At 46.9% G+C, this 10922-nt stretch overlaps 1 protein-coding gene across 4 annotated transcripts in view; it reads left to right on the top strand.

Moving 5' to 3' along the window:
* si:dkeyp-72e1.9 (syntaxin-binding protein 4) overlaps nucleotides 1-10756 on the top strand; it is a 113984-nt gene extending 103228 nt beyond the window's left edge. For all 4 annotated transcript variants that reach the window (XM_015968937.3, XM_070546962.1, XM_054742123.2 and 1 more), the window contains 9 exons: nucleotides 1358-1454; nucleotides 2067-2194; nucleotides 4361-4453; nucleotides 6440-6505; nucleotides 6644-6856; nucleotides 7499-7615; nucleotides 8989-9038; nucleotides 9140-9270; nucleotides 10497-10756. In XM_015968937.3, coding sequence (XP_015824423.3) covers nucleotides 1358-1454; nucleotides 2067-2194; nucleotides 4361-4453; nucleotides 6440-6505; nucleotides 6644-6856; nucleotides 7499-7615; nucleotides 8989-9038; nucleotides 9140-9270; nucleotides 10497-10525 — 924 coding nt within the window. In that variant the 3' untranslated portion in view covers nucleotides 10526-10756. The remainder of the gene's footprint in view (nucleotides 1-1357; nucleotides 1455-2066; nucleotides 2195-4360; nucleotides 4454-6439; nucleotides 6506-6643; nucleotides 6857-7498; nucleotides 7616-8988; nucleotides 9039-9139; nucleotides 9271-10496) is intronic.
* The last annotated feature ends 166 nt before the right edge of the window (nucleotides 10757-10922 follow it).

Genomic DNA, 10922 nt, shown 5'->3' on the forward strand with positions numbered 1-10922 from the left:
TACCCACCGTATGGTTAAATTCTGATCATTGCTAAGTTGTTGGACGAGTAGATTTGTTATCTCTGTAATTATGCTGCTGTAGGCTTAGACAGCCAGAGGACATTCTGACCACTTCACACACTCTGCTATTGTCTTCTATCACTACTCTCCAACTGCATTTTTCTCCATTATTTCAGCTGTTATTTTATATGTTCTCTAAATGTTTTTCTCTCTAGAGAAGCTACACCAGGTCTGGTGCTCTGTTGGAGGTTTCTTCCTGTTAAAAGGGAGTTTTCCTCTCCACTGTCGCTGCATGCTTGCTTAGTATGAGGATTGCTGTAAAGACTCTTACACTAGTCAGTGACTCGATGCAACCTGCTGGGTTCCTTATAGAAGAAACCTTTATTTAATTGGCATAATTAACTAAACCGCACTGATATGTAGGTTCAGTTGGAACGTTTAACTTCGTAAAGTGCCTTGAGACAACTCTTAGATGACTCAGGAGAGCGGCTTGTCATAATCGGAAGGCAGCAGAGTGCTGCTGTTGTGTCCTTGGGCAAGACGCTTAACCCTCCCTGACGGCTGGGGGTGCTTGGAGGGACCGTGGCGTCTGTACTTTGCAGCCTCGCCTGTCGGTGCGCCCCAGGGCAGCTGTGGCTACATGGTAGCTCATCACCATTAGTGTGTGAATGGATGAATGATACACTGTAGTGTAAAGAGCTCTGAGGTGCGCTGACTCTGAAAGGTGCTCTGCGAGTGCGGGTCATTTATCATTTGTTCAGTGCAAAAATAAACTTTAACACAAAGATCAGAAAAGGTCTTTTAAAGAAAAATGAGAGTAAGGGTCTATCTGCATTGTAATGAACTGATTTCACAGCTGTATCACCCCCCCCCCCACACACACACACACACACACACACACACACACACTTTATCTCCTATTTTTAACACATCAGCACTTTCTCTCTCCGCCCGTCTCCTGCCCTGCAGCCTCCCATCTCTCTGCTCGCCGATTCTGTTTCAGCTCTCGATCGGTCCTTTGAACACTTCTGTTACCCTCGGCTAGCTTTGATGCTGCTGTAGCCCAGATGGTGTCCAGCTGTAGTCCGACCCCAATCTACCAACTCATTCGTGGGATTAAAGGGAGAACAGAGAAACAGCCCTGATGTGCTAGACCTTTGCAACACAGACAGAAATTCATTCTGGATTCTAACAGCTTTGGCAGATCCTGCTAAGGAGGTGTTTGAAACTGAAATGAAATGGAAACACCTTGTTCAAAAAGGAAAGTCAATTATAACTGAGCCTCAGAAGATCTTTCCAGAGTTGAAATGGAGCAAGTTCAATGGATCTCTGGTGAGATTTCTCATGTCTGTCTCAGGCGCTGTCGTTCCTCGGCCTGGATGCCAGTGAGGAGAAGAGGAAGAAGCTGAAACAAAGTCTGATCCCAGACCCACAAGGCACAGTGGCTTATGGAGGTAGGGCACACACACACACACATGGGTGGGGTGGTGTTAAAGCAGGTCACATGTATCTGCAGGGTTGTCGGCAGCGAGTTGAGGGACGTGAGTAGAGATGCTGTCAGACCTCATGCTCTGTGTGATGGCTGTGTCACTGACTGTTTGGGACATGTTGTGTAACCATGAGGTGTGTGTCTGTGTCGAGACAGCCAATCAGAGAGAAGCATTTCTGTTGAATCCTGCTGAATTAACTGTCCACACCTGTTTACGTTCAAAGACTAGGTCTGGTTGTCTCACATTAAGGAGATTCTGGTCCGGGAGTCCCTCGCCGTGCAGGAATGTCCACTTTATCCCACAACTATCAGATAATGGCCGACATTTTCACTAGTGCTCATAAGTCAGCGCTTCCTGAAGCAGCTTTAGAGACACCTGGCCGACCTTGATCCAATAACTGAAGAAAGATGCAAACACTCTCATCTGTGTCAGAACCAGAGGACGACTCAAAGTGAGGGTTTGGGTTAGGCTCTAAAACCGTGGGCCTCTGGAACCGAATTAGAAAAGCTGTTGTTTCTGGATCAGAATCCTGCTCTGGGTTTCATATTTGTGATCTTTGTGCTCATATACTTTCAGACTTTGTGGAGGCATCCCAGAACATCTTCCAGGAGGAACTGGAGGAGCTAGCTTTGGGGTCGGGTCCCTTCACATTCTCCTACAGCGAAGCAGCCAGTCTAATGGACACGTCCGCCTTCCACTCACCTGTAAGCTCCGCCCACAACCAAATCCTAACCAGCGTGACGATTCGCCTGTGACTCAGTACCCTCTAAGCCCCGCCCTCCTAGGTTACTGTAGCTAACTCGGACAGGCCGCTGCAGCTAACTGCCTGTTTACAATGAGGTCGGTGCCAAAACAACTCTTCTACAAGCTCTTGGAGGCCACAAGGGTTAGCATCTGTGAAGAGCTTTCAGGAAGGTTGGATTTATGGCATGGGGGGGGGGGGGGGTGTTCAACATTTTCAATTGGATCTATATAAAAAAGTTGTGTCTGACGAGAGAAACGTCACTGATGATCAGCTTCGTTCATGTACAGCAGAATAATGTCCTTTACCATCCGTCTGCTAGGTGGTGCATGAACACTCCGCTTCATGGGGTTGATATTAACTTGTGTGACCTGATTACCTACTAAACATCCCTGTTCACAGTCTTCATGTTGAGGTGGCTGGTCTGCCACAAAGCAGATATTTCTACACGTGTCGTTGCGCTTTGGGAGATGGGATAGATTATCCTAGCCTCGGGCCCGCTGCTTAACCATTTCTGTGTCTTAAAACACAAATAAACACTGTAAACAAACAAATAAATAAATAAATAAACAACTGCCTAAAGCCTCTCTGTTTTATAACAGGGTTAGGGTTAGATCAGGAATGCCTCTTTTTATTTATTTATTTATTTATTTTTTCATTTTGATGTCTGCCACACTCCAACTCACCGCTGCAACAACTCTGTGCCACTGGAAGGCAATAAAATGTGTTTCCGTGCCTCTACGTCACTCACCACTAGGGCTTGTATGAACTAGTCGACTAGTCGACTTCACCGCTCTGTAGTGACTTTTTATGCCTTTCATCGACTAGTCGCTGTCACGTGATAATGACCAACAAGATGCAGTCCTCGGAAAAGAAAGCAGGTGACAAGCTCCTGCACGTTGGGAGGCGACGCGCTGTGCCAGAGCGTCGGTACTGACACCCGCGGTAAAACGGACATTTGACCGAATTGTGACCTTTACCCTCTTGCAATGTAACCTTCCCCTCACCCCCATCCTAACCAGCTTGTGCATGCAAAGCTCTGATCGTTGACGCACTCCAGACATCTGCGTCCTGAGCACGGCCACAGTAACATTATCAAATCAGGTGTCGCCACCTCAAAAACGAATTTAACACGCCATCGTTCATGTCGGCTCATTTCCTTTTATGTTTTCTGTCTTTTGTTTGTGCCCGATGCGTTTCGCTGCTGTGGAGCGGGGCGCATCACCTGTTTTGTCCTCGGTGACGCACCTTATCGGTGCGGCCGGCGAGCACTCCGTTTTTGCGGTCGGTAGATCTTTTAGAACTGCAGTTCAAAGGTAACTCATAAGGTGAATATATATGAACCCAGGTAGCAGTTTCTCTTTAGGATTGAGAGGAGATGCAGGAAGATAATAAACAGATACAGGACAGAAAAATAGTCAAATAAAAACAAATTAGTTTTTGTACCTGGTGGTTGCAACAAACAGACGCCATTGAAGGTAATCAGAAGTGAGGAACAGAAAATGAAATAATTATTTTAATGTTGAGAGCAGCAGGAACTCCGAGAGGCTGCAGGCGCATCAGTGAGTTTGCAGGCGCTGCACGGGGGGGGGGGCAATTTTAATTGTCAAAAACTCAGCGAACCAACCCGCCCCCACCCCCGCCGCTTCAGGTGTATGACGTCATCAACGAGTAGTCAAAGTCGACTCGATTTTCATTACTTGACTGCCGACTTTAAAAAAATTAAGTCGTGCAACCCCTACTCCCCACCACGATTTTAGTCTCACTGTGTTTTCTGGACTTCTCAGTTGCCATGGTTACTCGAGAAATTCCACGGATCAGCCAGCTTATGTGGATGTGGAGTGTTCAAAAAGTACTTTGCATTGAACATTAATGGCAGAAAGTGGGTGTTTATGAGGTGGGGTATGACCCAACATCAGCTGAGCACGTTTGTAGGAAGGGTGGGATTCAGAAAGCAGAAACTGAGTGCAGCTGCGCCTAATTAAGGTGCATGTAAATTATTTGCTCAAAATAATAAAAGTTGAAGTAAGGATTCTATGCAAAGTGTTGAGAATGAGACCCCTGTCGTTTGCCACACTCGGAAATGCCTTTGCAGCTCTGGTTTGAAGTGTCTCTGCTGTGTCTGCAGACGTATGAATCAGAAAGCAGCTACAGCAGTGAGGAGATGGAGCAGTTTCAGACCGAGGTGAAGCAGCTGCAGACTCAGATGAAGCAGCTCAAGGTAAACACACAACTTCTGAAAAATACTCATCAAACTCAACCGCACGCTAATCTTCTCCCAAAACACAGAATAGCAGCACCCCCCGATCCGTTCGGAGGTACTGATGGTCCGCCTCACCAGTCTAAACATCGAACGCTGCAGTTACCAGTGTGGACCGGTACGCTCTTGGCTAACCAGGACATTAACCAGTCCGTCTCTACGTCCTGTGCCCCCCCCCCCCCCCACCTATGATAATGATATAAAAATAATGATTATGAAAAAAAATGTGTTCCCCTGTTTTCTTATATTTTATGACATAGCTGAGGTCTCAGATCAGGAAAATGTGATTGGAACATCCCTTCATACAATCATTACCTTTCCTCCACTTATGTGAGTCATCTTTAATACAACAGGATCCAAGGGGAGGGGGGGCACCACTTAAAGCCTCTTTCCGGAGCATTTCCCTTATCCGATAGCACCATCGAGTGACTGACAAGCATATCACACAAAAAGTCTGTCACTCTGTTTTTTTAAGATGGCAACTTCACGTTTCTGTTTATAAATGTGCTTCTGTAGCGACAAACAGCTAAACACGTTGTTTTACGAGTATTACTCTCATGTCATGTTGTGTTCTCATATCTTTTCCACACTCGACTACTTTCTTCTACAATCTGCTCTTTAACTGTATTATTTCCTGCTATTTCAGCTGTTAACTTTATTTTCTCTCTAAGTGTTTTTCTCCCCAGAAGAAGCTACAACGATGTTCTGCTGAGCTGTGGTGGCCTCATGGAGGGGGCCATCGTCTAGCACACTGCTGTTAACCACTTAAACATTCTCCCTCTCCTGATAATAACACTTTACTCTATTTGACATTGAATGTGCTACTACTAGTTTACCCGTTTAATTATAGATTCTCTAGGATAAATACAATAAAGTTTATCTCTCACCTAATAGAATATTTACTAAGAAATCACAACGTAACCATAGAAACACTACTTGGGGTGTGTGTGTATGTGTGTGTGTGTGTGTGCTCTGTCTTCTCCATCCCTAGTGAGTCGTGGAGGATGGCTGCTTATACTGAGCCAGGATCCTCTGGAGGTTTCTTCCTGTTAAAAGGGAATTTTCCTCTCCACTGTCGCTGCATGCTTGCTGAGGATTGCTGTAAAGACTCTGACACTAGTCAGTGACTCGATGCAACCTGCTGGGTTCCTCATATAGGAAACTCATTACTGATTGGCTTAATGAACTGACCTGTATTGGAATGTTTATTATGTGAAGTGCCTTGAGACGACTCTTGTCATGAATTGAATATTTTAGAGACTTTCTTGTCCGTGAAAAGTTCATCAGCTCTGCATCAGCCGAGGTATTCCTTAAACGTGAAGCAAGTAAGCGGTAGTCTAACGCTATTGGTTAGTTCTGGTCGGCGCTCAGTTTGCTATTGTACGGCGCTCTGTGGGGCAGGGGGGCGTGCTTGGCAGTTACATTACACTTATTACTTACATTATCACAGTACATGATGAGATAATCACTTTTATGGATTTCTGATAAACCATACATCATTTCTGAATGGGGGAAACTCCGGAAAGCTACTTTAAGTCAGGAATACAGCTAAGTACTTTATCCCAGAGGTCCTGGACCCCAGGACATTCCTGTACAACATAAATAAACGAGCCCAGAGTCCCAGCGGAAATGAGCAACGAGGATCTAAGAGGATGAGGAAAAAAAGATCTGCTGCGCCCATTTTAAGTCTAATATTTTGTGTCAAATGAGACAAAGTTTCAGATGTACATATCAGAGGTCACCCTACACATTTTCGACTGACAGGCTGTTTTTAATCCCCATCTCTTTATTGGCACTGATCAGGCAGTGATGTCATTGAAGCTCAACTTTTCCCGATTTCACCGGTACATCAAAGCCCGAAGGCCCAGCCGAGGAGGAAGGATGTATTTTTAGAGGATTTCACTGTTTGAGCAGAGGCGTGACTCCATCTCTCCCTCCCTTTGGCAGGTGATGTTGAAGGAGATGGAGCTCAGCAAGAAAAGTCTTGAAGAACAGCTGCAGAAGACTTCAGAGGTCGACACAAGTCTTGTTCTGTTACTCCTTTAATTCTGTGTAGATGCTGACGCCCATCTCTTACAAGTCGCCTCTAGTAGATCGTTATAAAACACCAAGTTGAACACCTGAAGATGCTCCTTCTCTGCTTCCTCCCAGAAAGCTTGTCTGACTGTGGAGGAGAACGCCCGTCTGAAGAGCCGTCTGCAGGCAGCAGAGGCTGAGGTGGTACAGCGGCAGACCGGCGGTGCTGAGCAGGACTATGAGGAGGTGATCCAGCTGCTGGAGGCTGAAATCGAAGACCTGAAGAACCAGCTGGCTGGTAGGAGACCGGGGCGTTTGCTGGACGCCACCAAGGAGAGCCCAAAGCAGGTGTGTGTGTGATGGGACGACTGCTTGTTGGGTTGGTTGGTTGATCAGCGTGAGATATTGAAGGTGTGGCATGAGCGTGTGAAGAGGGTCAAACGCGAGTGTCTCACGCTCAGTGGGTGAGAGTTGGCAGCCCTGGCCCCCACAGGGTATATGAGGTGATGTCAGCCATGAGGAGGGACAGTTGGAAACCTCCGGAGGGTCAGGAAGTCCGGTTTTGTACTCGGTTCTTTTTCTGTGCTTTTAAGATAAAACTGAATCACTGCCTCATCTTTTTATTGAAGTTTTGTGGTGTTAACGCTAAAGTTAGCCGCCATAGTCTGAACTGGTTGAAAAGCTACGAGAGGAAAGAACCAGGTAGTTCGGACCGGACCGGTTCTGGCGGAGCTGCAGCCAGCCGCGGACCGGATCACGGACTAAAACATGACGGTATCGACAGGTGCTCTACATCAAGTCGGGCTCGGACCGGGAGAAGAAAATGTGATTGGAAGTTGAAAATATATTTGTTCTCTCTAACCTGCCGTTAGATCCTTGTTGATGAAAAACCTTTAAACAAACTTAGACTTTCCACAGTTTTACCTAATCTGACCTGCTGTGTGTGTGTGTGTGTGTGTGTGTGTGTGTGTGTGTGTGTGTGTGTTGTAGGAAGAGGTTGTGGAATTGAACAGGAGGTTGACAACCATTGATTCTCAGCTGAGAAAGTCTGAGCTGAGCAGAAAGCAGCTGGAGATCTCTAACAAGAAGCTGCTGGGCTTTGCTGAGGTATGACGACTTTTAGCACACGCACACACACACACACACACACACACACACACACACACACACCAATGTTTCCTTAAAACTGTAGGATGCACACGTCAGGTCAGAACTGACCATACTGACAGAAACAAAGTTTCTACACAGACATGTTTAATGTTGTATTTAAAATTTATCTGACCAGGAAGAAAATTTTATTGCGATAAAAAAAATTTCACAGCCTTGGTTAAGATTGTCAGCGGCGAGCATGCCCCCTGTGGTCATCACAGGAATGACAGGCCACAGTCAATCAAAACTTAAGTAGAACAAACAGAGCCACCTCAACTGGCTCCTCTCGACGTGGAGGAGCAGCGGGTCTACTCCGAGCCCCTCCCGAATGACCGAGCTTCTCACCCCATCTCTGAGGGAGAGCCCAGCCACTCTGCGGAGAAACCTCATTTCGGCCGCTTGTATCCGCGATCTCATTCTTTCTGTCACTACCCAAAGCTCATGACCATAGGCAAGGGTAGGAACATAGATCGACCGGTAAATCGAGAGCTTCGCCGTCCGGCTCAGCTCTCTCTTCACCACGACAGACCGGTACAACGCCCGCATCACTGCAGATGCAGCACCAATCCGCCTATCGATCTCACGCTCCAGTTTTCCCTCACTCGTGAACAAGACCCCGAGATACTTAAACTCCTCCACTTGGGGCAGGACCTCATCCCTGACCCGGAGAAGGCATTCTACCCTTTTCCGAATCAAGACCGTGGTCTCAGATTTAGAGGAGCTGATTCTCATCCCAGCTGCTTCACACTCGGCGGCAAACCGCTCCAGTGAGAGCCAGAGATCTCGTTCTGATGAAGCCAACGCGACCACATCATCCTGCCAAAAGCAGAGACCTGATCCTCAGGCCACCAAAACAGATCCCTTCAACACCTTGGCTGCACCTAGAAATCTTGTCCATAAAAGCTTTGAACAGAATTAGTGACAAAGGGCAGCCTCGGTCAGACTCACCGGGAAAAAGCCCGACTTACTGCCGGCAATGCGAACCAGGCTCTGAAACCACGATCACCACTGGGTCCTCAGCAGTTTGACCCTGAAGGAAGTCTAAAGATGCATGTAGATACCACCTAGGCTGGTCCTCTGTGGAGACCCTGCCTCACTCAGTAAGTTCTAACAGTAGAACACACTGCACGCACCTTCTTTAGTAAACGGGAAAAATGGCCGATTGAAATAATGTTCCTAAACTTCGATGATGTGAAAGTTGCTAAATAAAATTCAATATTGATACAGTTCCACTTTCAGGTTGCCATGGTGACTCAGAATAGCCTGAAGTTCCCTCTACAGTTCTGCACTGGTCCAGTTTTTACATACATGTTTTTGTTTTTCATCAACAGAACGTCCACAAAGTGCTGACTACACCCAGTCTGCATGGAGGCGAGGGCGGGTGAGACGCCAACAATCGCCAGTGAGTAGTCTACAGTCTTCAGTGCAACCTAATCCCTTCTGTGTGTGTGTGCGTGTGTGTGTGTGTGTGTGTTGTTTTAGGAGCAACGGGTTGTTTCCAGCTACAGAGAGCTCCACAGTCCCATCACCACACCCTGACCCCACCTTCCGGCTGGCTGCAGAGGCCAAGGAGCTGGTGGGTGGGGGGTGTACTGCCACTGCTGAAGACAAAGGTACAGAAAACCAAATCCTAAGCTGCGATGCTCTTCGTTGTCAGAATGTCTCGTTTCAGGAGACGCATCAGTGCTGTGAGTGTGAACCTGAGTAACCTCAGACCCACACCTGCTCTCTAAAGCCTCGAGCGACCTGTGGGTCAGGTGCTGAACATCTCCAGAAATCTGGTCCCACAACAGCACCAGATGGTTAGAAATCTGACAGAATACGTTTATAAATAAACCTGTCAGACACTGGGAACCGATTTCCCCATCAATAAAAAATAGAGCCGGCAAAATAATACGACAGGTGTTTTATTTTGAAATAAACCAGATGTACATTGCTGAAACACACATCGCTTCCTGTCTGGCTCAAGTCATTTCTAAAACTCCGGGACAATCCGCAAGTGTCCGGAAAAAACAGATTCCATGTGGAAACTTCCAGAGGTGTGGACTCGAGTCACATGACTTGGACTCGAGTCATTATTTTAATTACTTCTGACATGACTTGATAAAATCTATAAAGACTTACAACATGACTTGAACGCCAATGACTTGCGACTTGAATCTTTTGACTTGAGCATATTTTGATATTTTAGCACAAAAGTGACACGACGTAAAACACTGCATCACTCTTGGTTCTGCTGAATGCAGCAGCTCTGTTTATAATCTAGTTCAGTTTCTGCTTGTTGGAGCGAAGAAATAAAGCTTTCACTCTGGAACGTATTTATTACCATCGTCCTTAAACTGAAGTTGGACAGATGACTTGGTTATGACTTGAAAATTCAAAGTTCTTTAACTTCCAGATCATTGACTTGACTTGGTTGTCTTTGACTTGGACTTGACCGGAAAGACTTGTGACTTGCAGTGACTTGGTCACACCTCTGGGAACTTCCCAGAGCGCTGCATCAGAACCGCACCACAGCCGGTGTGAATGCTCGCACTGGACCACGCTTTTCTCGCCCACGTGGAAGCTGTGCGGAAACCGGACCTGCATCCGGACAGCGGCTCAACCGTGTAATGACTCTTGACGCGACCTGTTAAATTTGTGAGTTTTTACTTCCACCTCGCGGCGGCTCCGCAGCGTTTGTCCTGCTGATGACTCGTGACGGATAAAGAAACATTAATGTTTGTCAGGATCGGTTTAACCTGCAGATTCCTGGTAAATCTGAGCCTTTAGCCTGACTGTACCTTCATTGTTTTATGATGTCATCAGGAATGACTCTGTTCACCTGTCTGACCTGCAGCTTTAGATGCGACGTCTCATCACGTGTGAGTCTCCATGAGCCAACGCTGCCACGACAGAGAAAATCCTTCCACCACTGGGACGAAGCAGCTCCACCTCAGAAAACACAACATGACTTCCACAAACCCAAACTTCAGTGACAGATCCTGTTTTTAGGGCAGAGCTGACGTCGTCAGCGTCCTGCCAAAATGTTTTACAGCCGCTGGTGTTGAGTGCACTGCATGACCTAGTGCATAACACACACACACACACACACACACACACACACGCTGCTGCTAGTAACCCTTCCTGATGTCTTTTGTAACCCTGCACACTCACAGGACTGCATGTGAAGGCGCGTTCGCTTAGACGGGACAGTCCACAGCCGTCTCTGCTCGGACATGAGAGGTTCTGAGCTGCTGAGTCTCTCAGCCAAGGTGAGTGCTAC

Source organism: Nothobranchius furzeri, chromosome 18, assembly GCF_043380555.1.
Source record: "Nothobranchius furzeri strain GRZ-AD chromosome 18, NfurGRZ-RIMD1, whole genome shotgun sequence".
NCBI lineage: Eukaryota > Metazoa > Chordata > Actinopteri > Cyprinodontiformes > Nothobranchiidae > Nothobranchius > Nothobranchius furzeri.